The sequence below is a fragment of the Cryptomeria japonica genome, chromosome 7, assembly GCF_030272615.1.
Source record: "Cryptomeria japonica chromosome 7, Sugi_1.0, whole genome shotgun sequence".
Taxonomy (NCBI): Eukaryota; Viridiplantae; Streptophyta; class Pinopsida; order Cupressales; family Cupressaceae; genus Cryptomeria; species Cryptomeria japonica.
This window is the reverse complement of record NC_081411.1, coordinates 144,011,297-144,030,591: the sequence shown is the minus strand read 5'-3', so window position 1 is coordinate 144,030,591 and position 19,295 is coordinate 144,011,297. Positions and strand designations below refer to the sequence as shown.

Here is a 19,295-nt window from a genome sequence, read left to right as displayed (position 1 = left end):
CACAATGTGATGTTGTTGATAGATTTTGTAACCCCCGTGTTATATTCTCTTGTAACCCGTGTCATATTCTCTCTTCTTTTCATGGTGAATGACGTCTCAATGTCTTTCAAGCCTTCGCTTTATTCCACTCTTATATCAAAAGTCTCATTATACCAATTATAAATAATTCGTTACTCGAGTTTGAAATCTGTCTAGCTCCTAGCATAACAATTAGTGGTCATTCTAGTCTTTTGAGTCTCTAAGTATGCTCTACTCATGCGCTTCGAGCAATTTCGAGTAACAGAAAAAAATAATTGCTATATTGTAATATTGTGTTTTTTAAGCATTCAGCTATCAACCTCCACCGATATTTCGTCCATCCCTAGAGTTTTGCTCGCTGGGAAGAAGAATACTTGGCCCATAGCGTTCGCTGGTAAGTAGAGTTTAGAGGCTTTTGTTACTTGTAATTCCTCAATTTGATTTATTGTTTACAGTAAATATTTCACAGTAATGTCTACAATCATACTTATTAACTGTATTTAATTGCAATTAACAAGTATATTCCTTTATACTATTTAGGGTATTGCAAAATTCTGGTTTTGCTCGCCCAAGTTCATAATCTGCCGCATTTTCTTCTGGCTTTGTCAACTTTTTTCATGAATTCAATTAGTATTTTCCTATGTGACTTATATACCAAAGGATTTTGTTGTTAGCCATAACTTTTTCAATTACTTGGACAACTTCAACTATAACTATAATTTTAATAGCTTAGTGTAATTAAGAGTTCTCACGCTGACTTTTTAGCGCCTGAATTGGGGGCGAATCCACAGAGCAATTCTCATTTGCTGTTGCACGTCAGTCACGTCATCGCTGTAACTTTGCTTGTGTACCCATTAACCCATTTCCCCCTTCTGAAAAATCCCCTTCATCAAAGCTACCACTTGGGCTGAAACTATCAAGTCGTCATCTTTGCCCTTAATTTCTTCATCAATTGACGGGAAAATAGACTCGCTGGTATCTGATGCCGACTGGTAGTTCTTGGTCTCAATATGCGAATATATTATCAGTAGGTTACCAAAAAGGGTGTAGGGTGTCCGAATGATTGTTTGGTTTGCCAATTTTTGAATCTCTGACATTGGTAGCATCTTTCCATGCATTGAAGGACACATAAATGTTATGGAAAATGGAACAGTTTCTACCATTACATTACCTGTGAGTTTGAAATGCGACAAACTGCCACTGTTGTTAGGGCAAAACTACTGCAACACTAATGAAAACACCATGATAATGACAAACCTGCTATGGCAGATACAAAACTGCAGTCATGTTTTGACTGGCAATTTTTTAACCAAAAAAAATGTTTCCTTCACTATTCCATATTACTTGATTGATGAAGTGAACTGTTTTCTTATGATCGACACCTCCCCTTTTCAAGAGTCTTTGGTTCTGCTGAAAGCTTAGTGGTTTTTGGAAACATGGAAGGAATTTGCACTCCCTCCTTGAAGTACCATTTCACTTGTCCAGATGTCTTTTTCTTGTAACCAATTTGTAGCCTCCTTTGGTTCCCTTCTCGGCTGTCTAACTTTCTTCCACAACATCAGATCCTATAAATCTCCTTAACCATCAGAGGCTAACTCTCCAACATAGGGTAGATATCGGGTATCATCCTACATGGATGGCTAACATAAGTGCAAGTTCTTACAATTGACTACTGTGCGTCCTCAGGAATTAAGGTCATTCAAGCCTAACAAAATTCCTTCTAAGGGTAGGTGCAAGATCATGGTGGGCCAAAACAAGTCTTTAAGTGGCAATGAAATTTAAAAAAAATAGAGTTAGACAAATAAATGTAAAATTTTGAATAAGTTATGAACATTATTTTAGAAATATCTAAGAATGGAATCGGTAGAAAACTGAATGTACTTTCTAAGATACTATTTGTTTTATGGAAAAAAAGAAGAAGTTATTTGACGAAAATTTAAAATTTCAAAGCAAGATAAGAATTAGGTGTATGTTTGACCACCCTAACCATAATCAAATAATAAATTTTTTTTATAAGATATTAAATATAAGTAGTAGACTCATGTCTGGATGTGACACATTATTTTTTGCAATTTGTTTAAGTAAATAATTAATTATGCATTTTTTACTTAAATTTTCAAAAATATAAAAACTCGTATGTCTGACCACCTTAACTTGGTCAAAACTTAATGAAATTCAATATTTTTTTTATCTTATAGTCGGTGAAGCATAGAATGTGATGCATGTTTAGGATTCAAAAAATGTGATACTATTTGAAAGTTATAGTTTTTTTTCAATCAGCCTATCAATCAGGACTTTAGTCCGAATTTAATTAAAAAATGAATAATAATTATTTATTAAAGTCAAAATAAGGAAAACCTTATATTGTTGGAAAGTTAAGAATTTTCTTAAAAATCCCTTTTCATTTCATCAATTTCAGCTAAAACAAAAGTCGTCAACTAGCAGGATGAAGTTTGGAAAAGCAAGGAAAACTTAGAAACATTGTTTTTGTGTTTACTTTCGAAGCTTGGCATGTCCTAGTCAAATACCAATGCAATCCCAAGCGAAAAATGGAGGAAAAGTTTTATGTCAGAAAAATCAGATATCCATTATTAATGGATATTTGTTTCTTGATGTCATTGCTATGATGTCATATTTTCCAAATCGGATATCTATTCAAAATGGATATCCATTTTAGAAGCCAAATTGGATATCCATTTAAAATGAATATTCATTTTGAAAAAATTAAAAAAACACATTTTAGTAAAATGGGCATAACTTTAACGTTTCATATTAAAATTTGATTTTTTATAGGTGTTGGAAAGGTGATTCAGAGCTCTATGATATGGAACAGGTAGTGTTTATGTATTTTGTATTAAAAAATAATTATAATTAATTTAAATACATCCTTCATTTTTAAAACATCAAAAGCTCACAACTTTTTCATATGAATTCCCTCTTTCATTTTTTTTTTTGTGACAATCATCTCAAAATACTTGACACACAAAATAACTAATTAATAAAAAAAAATTTTGGAACTTTACAGAGTTTAATAAATTTTGGTAAACCATGGTATGTCTCTTTGTTTCTTTCTATACCTCTCTCTCCTAAGATCTAAACCTATCACTTCACCTAACTGTTACTCTCTTCCTCTCTTTGTCCATATTTATACATATCTCTCTAGACCTATCTACCTAATGCTCATTCAATCCCTCATTCCTTGTCTCTCTCAAGCTCTACACTTATATGACTACCTCTGCATCACTTCCTCCTCTATCTCTCTCTCCCATCAGATATAGACTAGTCTATCTACATCTCCTTACCATCTCTAGCAATAAAATTTAGATGGGAGGAAGAGAGGGATAGAGGGAAGTATCAACAAAAGAAGAAGGGGAGAGAGGTGAGAAGGAGAGGGTAATTGGGGGAAAAGAGGGAGAGAGAGAGAGAGAGAGAGAGAGAGAGAGAGAGAGAGAGAGAGAGATATTAGGGTGAAGAAAGAATGAGAGGGAGAGTTGGGAATAATTAGGGGGTAGGAGGAGAGGAGAGGGGAAAGTATCAACAAAGAGAGAAAAGAGATGGGGAAAGAGGTTAAGAGAGAGATAGAGAGTAATTAGCGGCTAGGGGAGAGGGTGGAGAGGGAATATCTATAAAGGCATAGGAGGAGATAGGTGGGAGAGTGTAATTAAGGGCAAGAAATAATAAGAGAGAGTTGGGTGTAATTAGTGGATAAGAAGAGAGGGAGAGGGGTAAGTATCAACAAAAGGAGAGAGAGAGATGTGGAGAGAGGTGAAGAGAGATATATAGGGTAATTAGGGGGAGGGGGAAGGGTGAGATGAAAGTATCAACAAAGAGATAGAGAGAGAGGGTAATTAGGGGTCTCTCTCCCCATCTCTCCCCTCTCTTCCTTTGTTGATTTTTCCCACTCTCTCTATCTCTGTCTCTCTCTCCCTTTGCTGATACTTTCCTCTCACCTCCCCCTCCCCCTCCCCCATCCCCCTCCTCCTAATTACCTTCTCTCTAGACCTCTCTTCTTGAACCTCTCTCTCCATCTCCCCCTCTCTCCCTTTGTTGATACTTTCCCCTCCAACCCCTTGTACCCCCTAATTAATCGGGAAACTCTCTCTAATTATCTCTTCCCCAATCATTGTATCTCTCTCTCACAGGTCTATCTCCCCCTTTAAATATACCCCAACTCTCTCTCATTCTCTCTTACACCCAATTATTCTCTCTCTCATAACTCTCTCCCCCTCAAGCCCTTTGTTGATACTTTCCTCCCTCATTCTCCCTCTCCCCCCCTCCCCTTTAATTACCCCCCACCTCTCTTTTTCTCAATACTTCCCTCTCCTCATCTACCCCCTCTTTCCCTTCCCATAATTACCCTCTCTCTATCTCTCTCTTCACTTATATCTCCATTTATCCTCTCCCTTTGTTGATACTTGCCCCTCTCCCCATCTCCTCCTACCCCCTAATTTTCTTAAATCTCTCATTCTCTCCTCCAACCAATTACTCTTTCTCTCCCTAACATCTCTCCCCCTCTCCCTTTATTGATACTTTTGTCACTTCGCTCTACCCCTCCCTCTAATTACTCTGTCTATCTCCCTCTCTCTCTCTTTCACTCTCTCCCCATAATTACCCTCTCTCTTAAACCTATCTCCCCTCTCCCCCTCCCCCTAATTAGAATTTCTCTCTTCATGTCTCTCTCCATCTGTCCTCTCCTTTTTTTGATACTTGCCCCTCTCCCCTCTCCTCCTACCCCCAAATTGTACCCAACTCTCTCTCTCTCTCTCTCTCTCTCTCTCTCTTCCACCCAATCACTCTCTCTTTTGCTAACCTCTCTTTGACTCTCCCTTTGTTTGTACTTCCCTCTTCCCCCTACCCCCTCTTTTTAAAAATTAATATAAAGGGAGAGGAAGATGAGTAGATATAGAGAAAGAGAGAGGTAAAGACAAAGAAATATATATATATATATATATATATATATATATATATATATATATATATATATATAGAGAGAGAGAGAGAGAGAGAGAGAGAGAGAGAGAGGAAAATTGATAGAGAGGGGTAAATAGAGTGAGTACAAAAAGGAAGATATAGAGAGATATAAAGGAAGAATAATATGGATAGATAGAGATATGCATATTGTGTGAGAGAGTGTTAAAGAGAAAAATAGGGATTATAGATATGGATAGATAGAGAGGGAGAGAAAAAGAGGGATATATATAGGGGTTATAGAGAAGGATAGAGAGAGAGAGAGCCAAAGATCAATAGAGATGGATTAAATAAAGAGATAAAGGTATGGAAAGGGAGAGATACATAGAAAGGGCGATAGAGGAAGATAGGGAGAGGTAGATTAATGATTTATAGAGGAAGATGTATAAATATTCTAGGGACATATAGAAAGAGAGGTTGATGTGGAAAGTGATAGAGATTTGATGATGGAGGTATAGATAGATATGGATAGTTCAATTGATAGATAGAGTAGAATAAATGGAGGTAGAGATAGTTTGAATAAGTGATATTTAGAGGTAATGAGATACAACTATACATTAAGATATATATATATATATATATAGGGATATAGAGATAGAGAGGACGAGATAGAGAGAGAAAGGAGGTAATAGAGACAAGTAATAAATAGGTATAGGAAGGATAAGGTAGAGGGGGGAGATAGATAGAGATAAGAGAGATGATTAGAGAGATATAGAAATAAGGAGTGACTGGGATAGAGTGTTAGAGGGAGAGATAGGAATAGAAAGAGGGAGATATATGTAGAGATAAATGTAACTTGGGAAATTTTTAGATGGGATGGGAAAAGGAGTGAGATAAGTAGAGAAGGAAGAGATAGAAAAAGGATATTTGTGAGATAAGTAGAGAAGGAAGAGATAGATAAATATATTTATATAAGTATAGATAAATAAGTGATAGATAAATGAAGTGATAGGAAAAAAGAAAGACTTTGTATGCAAAATGTTTAAGTGTTTAAAGTTTTAAAATTGAAGGATTAACTTTAAATGATTATAATTAATTTTTCATGTATCATATAATTAAATTACCTTATCCATTGGATAGGCCTCTGAATTACCTTTTCAATGCCTATAAAAGATCAAAAGTTCGATAAGAAACACAAAAGTTATGCTCATTTTACTAAACTCTATTTTTTATGTTCAGCAAAATTGATATCCATTTTTCATTTCCAACATGGATATCCGATTAAACATATATGATCCATTTTGGAAAAAAATGACATCACAATGATGATGTTATAAAATAGATATTTTATAATATCAGATACCCCTTATTAAAGGATATCCAATTTGGTTAGGTATTACCAAACCAAATTCAAATTTTGACCGACCCATACATAAAGTCAAAGCAGAATTTGGCATGTTTGGCAAAGTTTAAAATGCCTTTTATCCCCATTGCCACTTTTTGGACCCTCATTATCCTGCACATACCCACAACCTACATTATGATGATAAATAATCCATATCTTAGAGGTTTTAGTTTCCTAATTTATCCTTGGAGTCTTCCCTCATTCAAGTAGAGCTAAACCTTACCTCCCACAATGAATGTGTGTTCTTGGCCACTATACTAGATTGGAGACATTCACAGCTGGATATACATAGGAATTAGGACACTTGGTTATTTTGGAAACTCTCCTCCATATTTTGCATTTTCTTTCCGCCCTGTAATATATTACCAAAGTTATATCTTGCTATCAATGCAACCATTGCACCTTATTTTGGTGCAAGTGCTAGTTTTTAGGCTTTTTCCTACCTACTTCATATTCCCATGCAATGTGAAGTGGCAATGCTCAGTTTCCAATGCATGCAAAGTTAGGATATAGTGATTAATATCATGAAACCATTCACATTTGGATTTTTTGACATTACAACTTCCTTGTTGCCAATCCTATTCCTTTGTAGGTTTGTGATACTATAATTGCTCCAAATTGTGGAGGCCTAGGTGTTGTAAGGAGGACTACCATATAGGCTTAGAATTCAACAGTCCATATGGTCATTTTTTCACTTTGACATTGTATATCGTAGTCAAAAAATTATTGAACTATATTTATTGACATATTATTTTTTTAAATGTATATATTACACTTCAAATTATTAATAAACCATAAAAAACTCAAAGTATATAATATATATTATATAGTATTATAATATTTATATATATTATTTTAGAATATTTATTATAAAAAATGCAAATTTATTTAGAATATTTTGAAATGGTAGGATATAGTTTCTAATTTAATAATAAATTTTAATATGAATTTTTGGTATCTATTTTGTTATATGAATTTAGAAAATTAGTCAATTTATTTTTTTGAATATATTTTATAAGATTGTCTTAAATATAAATTTAAAAACTTGTCATAATTCAAATGATATTTTAATATGAATTTTTAAAATAGTTTCTATTTTAATTATAAACAAGATTTTTGGATATGAATTTGGAAACTTTCGTAGTAAACTTAAGATTTTTGCACATATTTTTTTATTTATCATCATCTTTTAAATTTTTATAGTTTTTTTATTATATAAGATATCATATATGATATGAATAATGAGAGGACAAAGATGTTCATTTCTTTTCAAGAAACATGATTTGCTTTTTACTAGAGCTTCAATCTTCTCTTGAAACTTAAGGTATCTATTTTGTAGTTCGTATAATTATGTTCTAATACTTTTTATTTATCAATAAAATTTATGTTAACAATTGTAATTTGTTGTTGTAGGTCACTAGCTCACATTACTAAATTCTAGGCAACCACAATTAAAAAATTTAAACTTATCACTATTTGTTAAGTTTTTTGTGGGAGAAAATAATATTTTGAATACTCTATCTAAATTAAATATTTTTTGACAATTAACATTTTTTTTAAAATCACAAATGAAAGGAATTACAATGATAAGATCTTCATTAAAAAAAGTTATATGATAGGCAGGGGTGGTCATCAAATTTTAGGCATGTTGCCATGATTACAATTTATGCACAAAAAAAAAATGGATTTGTTGAAAAGGCTTTAGAAAATTAAATATTGCTGCATTAAATTGCTTGAATTTAGATTAATATCATGCATTTCAAAAATAAATATTAATAAACAAAAATAATTTATTATTAAATTAATTAGATATATGTAATTAATATTGAATAAAAAATATTAAATGAATTTTTAAATACATTTTTCTTATTCTTATTTTTTAAAGTTATATATAAATAATCATTTCTTATACACAACCTTCAAATATTATGTTTCTAGTCACATTATTGTTGTTGTTAGGTTTCTCCTTTCTCGTAATTTCTATTTTTGGCACCATAAATGACAACATGGTAATTTAAGTAGTTATAGCTAGTGAACAAACAAAAAATTCATGGTTGAATTAAATGCTAATGTGGTGGTGATCATGAGATTGTTTTCTTGAAACCATTCATTTCTCTTTCCACTGTGATGTTTTATTCTCTTCAAGGGTGATCAAGCAATTTACTTTAGCTCATATGATATCTACATGATCTTTCAATTAATGTTGGCATCTAATTGTGTTTGTAATTGGCATTGAGTATGGTTCACATAAATCCTTGGAATATTTAGTTTTTGAGTATTCTTGGTGAAATTATTAACAATTTATTTATTTGCTGGTTAATTATGTCTTCTAGATTTTGTGCTATCTAGGTTCTTTATTTTTCTTAAGTTAGTGTGTCTTTTCCTTCTTAAGATTTCTTTATTTTTCTTCTTGGGATTTATGGTCATTAATTTGTTGGTAGTCTTTCTTTCTTCTTTTATGAGTACTTTCTTCTATGGTATGGCAATTGAGTGTTATTTCTTTGGGTTTTTAATCTTGGATAGATCTCAAATTTATTCATTCAAAGGGAAATGAATGGTTGTGTGGTTAGATTTGCAACCCTACAAAATAAATCCATGAAATCTTAATGTATAAAGTGTGGGTAACAAAAAAGGAAACACTTTTTTTTTTTGCTCATTGAAAGAGGGAAAGTGATTTCAATTAAGAGTATGGTAATAATTTTATGAACCAAAGTTTTATCACAAAATTGGAGTGGCTAGATGATAGTCATAAAAATTTCACATTAGAGATAAAAAATGAAAGAAGAATATGTTGACAAGTAGATGATAAACTACTAGAAATTTATTTTAAGTGATGATTGGTTTATCGTGTGAGATTAAGTGTAGATATTTAGTAATTGATATTTTTCATCTTATTATCTAGAATACAAGGGACATTTATTTTTAATTAATAAATTAATTATGTTTTATCTTTCTACATGGTCCATACTATTATGAGTAAATTTCAATAGGTTGATAAGTAGTATAGTCCTTCATTAGAACCCCTTGCTTGGACTAGATATTAAAAAGTTTAATCTAATCTAATATAATAATGGAAAAGCAAAACTGATGGCAACTGTCATTTATCTTCTTTTCTTTTTCAGCTATTCATGTGTTCCTTTATAGGATGACAACTATCAACTTGGATTTAATTCCTATTTTTTGTTTTATTTATCCTTCTTAGGAGATTTTCTTGTTATTTTGTGATGCAAAAGCTAATTTTTTTTGGTTTTATCTAAAATAAGTAACTTTTTCTACCTTTGTTTCCATAGTAGCTTTCCTTTATGTGTTGGATTCTATTTTATATTTTTTGTTTTGATTAGTATGCTTAGTTTTTTTTAATTATTTAATAATTGAGTGTGCTATGGGGTTTGTACACAAGAGTTAAGTAGCATGTTTGGAGACTTGCTTATAGAGGATAGAGGTATAATCTGCATTAGCTTTGGTAGCTTGCAATAGTCAATAATTTCCTAGAGTGCAATCCATTTGAAATGGGAAGAAAAGGGAAGGAGGAGTGTTGGCTTTCATATGAATGTTGCTAATGCTTTAGATCCTAAGATAAAGATTTATATTTCTAATTTTGAAGATGAGATCAATCTAAATGCAATTCTATATTGGATTTAATAATTGGAGAAGTACTTTTATATGGACGATATTGACGAGAATGATAAAAAACAATAAAAAATTTTGCATCCAAGTTGAAGTCTCATACAGTCTTGTTGCAGGAGAATGTGCATATTTTGATAAGAAAACAAGGAAAAGTCAAGATTGGGCTATGGCCTAAGATGTTAAAAAAAGTGAGAGCTCAATTTTTCCCTCTTGTTCACAACAAAAATTATTTAAAGAATTTTAAATTTTGAAATGAAAAGACGAATTAGTATTGACTTATATTGAATAGTTCTTAAATCTTCAAATTCAAATAAATATACAAGAAATTGAAAGACAAGTAGTAGCTAGGTATGGCAATGAACTAAAGTTTCAACTTAAACATTTAAGCTCACATTGTTGAAACTAGCTATAATGGATTGAGATTATAAATATGAGTTAAAGGTAGAAGAGAGGCTGATTCAAAAGGAAAAATTTGTGAGTAAAAGTACTAAAATAGAGGAAGAGGGAGTTTAGGTCCAACTATACTAAAGAAGAAGATCTAGATGAAAGTGTGAAGCCAAGTTTTTAAGGAAGAGGAAGCTTTAAAGGTAGATGATGTGGACAATTGCCATTGGGGGAGGGAAAATTCTTGAAGTATTTTATTTGGAATAAAACCCACAAGGCTATAGATTTCCTACAGTACTCCAAAGTAATGATTATAACCCAAGAAGAAGAAAAATCTTGTTTAAAAAAAGTTGAGGTTAAATTAGGAGAGAACGTAATGCTGAGAAGAACCTTAGTATTTGGGGACAAGAAAAATATTGAAATTGATTGGAAGAGGAAAAGTGTCTTTTCAACCAAGTGCCAATACAAGGACAAGGTATTTAAGGTAATCATAGATGGCGAGTCTACTAATAATTTGATGAGTATAGAAATGGTTGACAAAAATTACAGCTTGCTTGTGATCCAAAATCTAACCCCTAAAAGTTTTGTTGGTTCAAAAAGAATGATAGTGTACTTATGGATGAATCTTGTCTTGTAGAATTCAAATTAGCCCTTATTACGATGAAGTTCTCTATGATGTAGTGTCAATGGATGCATGTCATTTATATGCCATTTGTTGTTAGGAAGGACATGGCAATACGATCAAAATTTGATCCATTGGGGTAGAAAAAATATTTATAAGGTTCAACATAAAGGAAAGACAACAATCCTGAAACCATGGAAAGAACAGGATGCATTTGAAATAACAACTTGTTTCAACCAACTATAAGAAGCTATATAATGAGATTTTTTTGTTCTTTTTAGGTAGTAGATATACAAAGTTCATGGGAACCATTTTGTTTGGTGGGATAGAAGCTAAATTATTTTTTGGTTTTGATACAAAAGAATTACCAACTTTCTTAACTTTGTATCCATCATTGCTTTCGTTTATGTGTTCAAAAGATGATGATAATGGATTCTATTTTATATTTTTGTTTTGATTAGATTGTTTAGTTGTTTATTAACTCTTTGGCGATAAGGTCTGCTATGAGGTTTTCACATAAGAGTTGAGCAGCTTTTTTTGAGACTTTCTTGTCGAAGAAAGAGGTCTTCATTACATCAAGTTTACTATTTTTATTTAGAGTTTATGGCATGTAAATACCATGTATTCTAGTTTTACATCAATAATATTTTCTTTCATATAATTATTTTGAAAAATTAAATTTATATATAAACAATTAATCTCGATTTACTTATGCAATACAATTATTTTCATTACACAAATACCTCTTTGCTTAAAAAATAAAATAAAATAAAAATATATCTTTCGAAAAGTACTAAAAAAAAAATTTGATAGTTGACTTTGTTTGTCACAAATAACCCTTTGTTTGATCTCGCTTCATTCCCTACCAGTGGAATTGCAGAAATGGACATTGCACCTCTGCCAATGTATAGCAAGGAGGGAAAGACGTGGGCGTCTGCTGACCTTTTGTCGTGTAAATGTGAAGGCGTGTATGCAAGCCAAGTTGTGAAAGTTCTTTCTCCCAATCTGTTTAGGGTGATGCATGTTGTCCCCGACAAGCAAGATTACAACTTTGTTGAAAAGATTCAGCTCGCACAAGATGAAGTTCTGAGCCTCTGTAATAAGCTCGTGCCCTCCTCTGCCTTTGCCTACCTAGGCGAGCCCCCGCGGGTTCGTATCGATTTTAATTTACTGAATCAACGACGCTTACCGGCTGCCGGATTCTATGGAGACAAGACCATGATCATACGCATTTTCCGCAAGGAAAGTCTGGTGGATGAACGCGTTCTTGCAGAGATGGAAAGAAGAAGGTTCGAGCCTGGATTATATGTGAGTCTTCCTGAAGGAGGACGTAAGGTGTTAGTATTTTACTGGCATGAAGGTGAGCATTTTAAGCAGGCCTCTAGAAAAGAGGTGTCTTGCAATTTCATCAGATACCTGGTTGAGCTCTGTGATAGAGTATATGTTTGTATGGAAGGGAGCTATCCATTTGAAGCTATGGCCGCCTCTGCAATTGGCGCCAGTCGAAGACCTAAGCCCATCAAACAGATTCAAGTCATCAGAGTGAAGAACTCAGTGGATGATGTGGAGCTCATGCCTGGTTATAGTCTAAGAATTGACGGAGGAGCGAAGAGTAAGGAGTCTTCATCAGAACCGAGCGAAAATGTTCAATTTGTCAATAATTATAATGGAACAGCAGTGTTCTGCGAAGGGTATCACCACTGTTGTTTCCTGACAGCAGAGAAGAGAGCTCCAAGGAACTCTACAAAAGTAGAAGAGGTGTCTATGAAAGCTTCTGGGTTTGCCAATATGCTTGAAAGCTGGTCGTCTGCATCCAATGTTGACTATTCTAGACTGAGTAGTGAGCAATTCATAAAGTTTATTGAATATTGTCAGCCGCAAGAGTTTGAAAAGTACTTAAAGTTGAAGGAATCTTTGAAGATGAGAGAGGAAGCCAGGATCTTTGCACAGCAAAAGGAATTGGAAAGATGTTTTCTCCAGGTTCTTCGCGAAATCTGCCGTCACGTTCTCCTTTCCGTGCCCGGTCAACTCGGCCCAACAGAAGATAAAGAAAAAGCAAACCAGTTGAATTCATGCTCTGACATGGAGATCGACGGCAAATTTGGACCTTTCGAGGAACTGCATCGAGAACTTTCGATGATTTTAGCTGGGGAGAATAACGTTTGCAATGGAGATCAGAGGGTGTTGTTGCTCGGATCAGATATTAAATTAAGCTGGAGCGACGAGGAGCATATGATTACCGTTGAAGGCCCGGGTCAAGGAAAGCAGGAAACGCCTTTTATCGTTTATGGACAAAAAGTTGATGCCAGGTGCTCCCCTCAGTGCTCCTGCTCCACAAAGATCAATGGAAAGCTGAAGTTCCTGAAGCCTATGAGCGAACGTAAAGACTTGCTAGTCTCAGGTGATAAAGTTAAATTTGTTCTATCTACTTCTGGTAACAATGAGGAGTTGCAAGCAGAAGGCATTGTTCTTCTTGTTAATAAGACTGCCTCTCTTTCTGCAATTCGTAGTTGGGTAGAGAACATGATTCCTATTGAATTGAGCTGCCTGGAAAGAAATTTAGTTTTCACTGCCTTCTTCTTGAGCTCTCACCAGCGTATTGCTTTAGCATTTATGGAAGACCATTTGAGAACCCAAGGCACGCGCAGTCTGCCACGAAGTGTCCAATCTGAAATTGAAGACTTCATTAATGCCTACCCTGCTCCGCCCACAGTTGATCTAGAGGCCCTCTCATCTCGCAACATTTTCAGAACCGTGTGCAATCAAGTCTTTAAGGAACACGAACACAAGTTCATGAAAAACATAAAGGAATTTTTGGCTCTTGTGTTTAACAAGAAGGAGGTGATATTGCACAAAGCGGAGAATGTCAGAGAAGCCGAGGATAAGTTTGTACAGGAGTTGAAGAGGAAGATGTCCACAGTAAAGAATGATAACTCAGTGACCAGGTATATTGAAGAATTTACCACTAAAAATTCGTGGTATTCATTTTCGCCGGTGGAAGTGAAGGTGAAGATTTCAATTGTTGAGGAACATCAATCCCTCATTGTTTATAAAGCATGTGAACTGACTCCAATGAGAAAAGACATATCTGAGTTTAATAGCAACTCCAGTCGTCCAATGGTCCCAACAAGTGAGGAACCAGTACAGTTGGAAGCCATTGATCCTCAGCTTGAAAGATTATTTCGAGTTGTCATCCTCAAGTCGGGAGAGCTATTGGTTTTTATTTACAATTTTATAGATTCCTCCTTGTATCTGTACCGTCGCCCCAAGATTGGTTTCAACATGAATAAAAGGGGTCCTCCTATTTATACATTCAGGAGGGGATTCGATTTGTTGGCTGTAGATGAAGGTACCAGATCGATGGCTATGTATGAAAAAGAAAGATCAAAGATTGTAATATATAAGTTTGATGAGTCATTTCGGAGGGTCTCTTGGACTGGAGTTGAGGTTAATCTGGAATCGTATCAGGAGAGCAAGATCATTAAATGGATGCATTTGATTCCAGGGAAGATGGAGCTGCTATTGGTTGATGACACCAACAGAGCGAGGCTAGTTGAAATCCACCAGAAACCTATGATCAAGCCAAAGTATATTGAACTTCATCCGCAGCAGCACTCTTTTAGAGCATGCGTTTCTGTTGACGGCTATTTCTTCCTCGTCTTCAGGCAGTTGGAACATCAGCGTGAAAATATACTTGAAATTTATCTTCTGGGTGATACCATGAGCTACTTGAAGAAAATCCCTTTAAATTTGGGTGCAAGAGAACGCAGTATATCTGGTTTGGAACAACTAGGGCTGAAAATTACGAGCTTCGGATCACAATGTCAGCTTTTGCTATATAGTCCTGAAGATGCTCCTGGTTTAATCTTTTCCCATGTTTTGAAAACTTCTGTAGCCGGGGAAGGTGTGCAGTTGCAACAAGAAGGTCATATTAAAGCTCCTGAAAATGAAAGCGAAATTGCTGAGTCGTGCCCCTATTTGAGTTACATATATCACATTTTTGACAGGTTTGGAACAACACCTAAGTTGTTTCCGGATGCTAAGAAGTGTATAACATTCAAAGTGCTACTGGAAAGTAGCGGATCAGATAGTGAGGCATGTCTCAAGTATCTAAATGCTCTTAAGGTTGGAAAAAAAAAAGATTTTTCTGGTATGAAGATTCGATATGAAGTGAATGATGTAGAGAATTGCACATGTTCAGCTGCAGCAGAGCAGCAGACACAGGTGAAAATGGGAATGTGGATTCGGAAGCTTCTTTGCCTTGTTCCCATCCAAATAGCTCGTGCAGAAAACAATAGAATGGTAGCTCTTAAGGATGGACTTCAAATACCCCCTGATGTTAGTTACGCGGACAGCGTATCACTTGCTAACTCTATACGCTTTGGGTTCTATGATGCGGTTCTTAGCAGTTGGAAAGCCAAGATTAAGGTCATATCTTCCATTGGAAGCCAGAGTACCGGAAAGTCATATTTGTTGAATCATCTGTCAGGGTCTCTTTTTGATGTTGCAGGTGGCAGGTGCACAAAAGGTGCGTGGATGACCATTGCAACGGCTGAAGACGAAGATGGTAGCGGGGGAAGCAGCTGCTTGTATGTGCTCTTAGACTTCGAGGGGATTGGCAGTTTTGAGAGAAGTGAACAAGAGGACATGCTTCTCTCTGTTCTCAGTGCCGCTGTCAGCAACATCACAATTTTCAACAAAAAGGTGTGTCATTTCTCTATAACCAACTTTTGAATTCTTTTTCTCTAAATCCTGGTCCCCTAGATATGGCGCAATAATTCGAAGGGAGAGATAGACGGGAACTCAATTTATATAACATGAATAACTCGTTTTTACTACTGTAAACCTTCGTTTGGTCTGACAGGGTTTTGAATTAGATAAGGACACAGAATCCGCTTTCAACAGGCTCCAGAGTGGGATCAATCTAGTCAAGCAGGACAAAAAGTTATTTAAAGGTCTATTCTACATTGACATCAAGGATGTGGACACGCCCGATGAAGATCATCTAATCCAAGAATTCAATGGGAAGATTTCACAAATATGGAGTAAATGGCCAGAGGATTTCATTTCAAAAATGTACGACAGAAAGTTTGTGACTGTTGCTATGGCTCATAATAATAGATCTGATTATTATAGAAAGGGCTTGAGAGACCTAGCAGACACAGTGGCATTAAAAGTTGGTTCTAGCTATGACAAAGGATTTAATTTCTTGAGGGATCTAAGGCTTATTATAGCTGAAATTGCAGCCAAAGACTGGACTTCTATTGACAGCAAGCGAGTTGCTGTGACAGTTGATGTTCTGAGGAGAAATCTTATGTCTGCGGTCCACAGGGGATGCCTTTCTGTGACAAATACATATGAAGAAAAAAGAATTTTGGATGATTTCGATACTCAGGAAGAAGTTCCTGATTTTCCTGTTGTTGTCGGGGATTCTTCATGGAACACTAATGATTCAGGACTGATTCTCTCACCGTGTACAACTACAAAATCAGAAACCCCAGTTACTATAAGAGACGTTTTTTCTCAACTCAGGTTTAAACTGGAGAAGCTTTTACCCAGGAATGGTAGCAACGGCCGGGAGTGGCATTCTTTATTTGAGAGCTTCCTGAAGGCGCTGGTAGACCGAAGGCATTACCGAGTTCAACAGTGGATAAGTTCAAACACCACTGATTTCCTTCATAATGAAGAGGTGCAAAGGTTGCAGCTAGAGGCTAATTTAGCTCTTGGCAAAGTAAAGCAAGTCCTATCAGTCTGTGGATGCAAATGTTCTGTTTGCTTCTGGAGGTGTGTAATGGAGAAAGGCCACGTTGAGCGCCATTCTTGCATGGGGAATCATGTGTGTACAGAAAGTTGTAGTTATTGTGCTCGAGAAGGAGACAGCTTCAGCTCATGCGGGGATATAGCAGGGCATGAAGGAAGTCACAATTGCAATAAGAAAAATCATACATGTGGCGAGAGCTGTTACCTATGTAACATGTCTTCACATTGTAATGAGCGATGTTCTCTCGGGCCAGGGCACCTTGGCCTGCACAAATGCAATTCTCCTCAACACATGTGCAATGCAAAATGTTCTCTTCCAACCTGCAGTAATCTCTGTGCTGTGGCGATTGAATCGAACCATGGAAAGCATCAGTGCCATGAGAGATATTGCCAGAGCAAATGCATGATAGATGGCTGTAGCAGGATATGTGGAGTTAAAGATCATTTCCATGCTTTGGATCAAAATGCAGAGCATTTGTGTGGACATGAGCATGCCTGCACCCATGAGTGCGAGATACCGGGAATATGTGAAATATTCACTGAGCTTGTCAAACAAACCCGGGTTTTTCAGGGCCAAAGGGGATCCTTTGAGTATGAAATTGTGTCGGAGCAAAATGGCCTGCGCAAGCTTTGTTGCGTTCCCATTCCTCCCCACGAAAGAAATCATAAAGGTCCGCATGTTCACACAAAAAAAGAAAATTCTGTGCACTATTGCGACACCAGATGCCAAACTTGTGGTTACTTCTGTCAGCTCCCAATTGATCACTCAGGCTTGCACGATACAGTGCATGGCAATATGAAAAATGTAAGGTTCATTTCAGAGGGTGAAGATATTGACATTGAAAATCGCAAGTATAAATGGGGAGAGTTAGGGGAAGCAGAAATGTGTAACATGTTTTGCAAGAAACAAGGTCGAGGGCATATCCATTTGGTTCCTTGTCCGGGCTCCACCAAATGCACCGACAAACTCTACGATGGTTTGAGGCACGAAACTGTGAAATATGGACCTGATGTGGATGTTCCCAAAGATGAGATGACTCATGAGACATTCTGGAAATATGTTCAGTTTGTTGATCCATGCACCAAAGAAGAGAGGGAAGATTTTGACCGATGCAATCACTATTGTAAATCTGTGGAGCATAAGGCAGAAGCTGTAGGCGCTTTTGACAAATCATATTGCACTGAGAAACTCTGGCACCCACCTGTCATGAGTACTGGACAGAATTTAAGTTCTGCAGGATATATAACTGATGATGGCCATCATTTTGGCTGTGATCATTCTAAGAATGCACTTCATGTACTGTTTATCATTGACAAATCGGGTTCGATGAGCAAGTCAGACATCAAACCCACTATGACAAAATTTAATAGCCATAATTGTAGGCTTGGATGCGTATATGAGTCTATTCTGAGATTTATACAAGTCCGCCACAGAACAATTTCTAGTGATTCTGTATCCGTTGTTATGTTTGATACTAGCGCCAATGTAGCTCTACAAATAGAGGACATGAAAGAAGCTGTTGTTGATCGCCTTCTTTTATATCACCCAGATGGAGATACTGTCTACTCAAAGGGGTTGGATATTGCAGAGAAAATATTAATGAAAGCAGCCCAAAACCAGTCTCTGAAGATGAAAATACCAGTTGTCATCTTCTTGAGCGATGGGGAAAACAAAACTGGAGACGATCCTGTGCATTGTGTGGACAAAATGAAAGAAGCACATCCTAGAATGATATTTCATACAATTTTGTTTAGAAAGGATCCAACAACGAACACCATGATCGAAATGGCAAAGAAAGGAGGAGGAACCTTTTCGAATACATTAGATGAGATTCAGTTGGCCCGTAGCTTTGAGAATCTGGCCGAAAGTCTCAAATCCCAAGTTGCAGCGTTGATGTAAGGCATCACCTGCCTTCTCTTCTCTTTTAAAATTTGTTTTAGGAACCATATCATGTGCTTGTGTAATCATCTGTTTAGTTTTGTTGTTACTTCTATGTTTTGAAGTCTGATGATCTGGTAGCCCCACTATTTACAAATAAATTGCTACCTATGTACTGGTTAAGAGCGTCCTTGCCTTATCGCTGCACTTATCATGTTGAATAATTTGTAATTTCTCCCAGTTTGCATGTGGAGAAAATTAGGGATTTTAATGTTTCTTTTTTATTTGCATAGAAATGCATGAATAAGTTAAACTCAGCTTGCGTGGATAACTGCTGTTTTGCATGAACATAAAACTAGAATTTGCATGGTAGAATAGTATTTTTAGTACAGAATTTGTAATCGGCATGGAACTGTAAAGTTTCTGGAATTTCTAGAATTTTCACAGGTGTCAAAGACCTCTATATAATGAGGTTATTGTAATACATTCATGGTCTGTGGTCAGTTGATCAAATCTTGTATCCCTTGAATCAATTAAAGAATTATCTGCTGTATCAGTTTGTGTATTTATAATTCCTTCAATCTAAGCGATATCTTATAGTAAATATATAATTTATCTGGCACAAAATTCATAAATGATTTGTTGGCCCTTCAAATTATTATTGGAAGTTTTCTTATATCATTAATTTTTAA

General features: G+C 35.6%; 1 protein-coding gene across 1 annotated transcript; it reads left to right on the top strand.

Annotated features, from left to right (window-relative positions):
• Nucleotides 1–221: 221 nt before the first annotated feature.
• Nucleotides 222–18,920, top strand: LOC131060346 (uncharacterized). Its single transcript, XM_057993525.2, has 3 exons — nt 222–412; nt 11,834–15,668; nt 15,829–18,920. The coding sequence occupies exons 2-3, from the start codon at nt 11,847–11,849 to the stop codon at nt 18,622–18,624; spliced, it is 6,618 nt and encodes a 2,205-aa protein (XP_057849508.2). The 5' UTR covers nt 222–412; nt 11,834–11,846; the 3' UTR covers nt 18,625–18,920.
• The last annotated feature ends 375 nt before the right edge of the window (nt 18,921–19,295 follow it).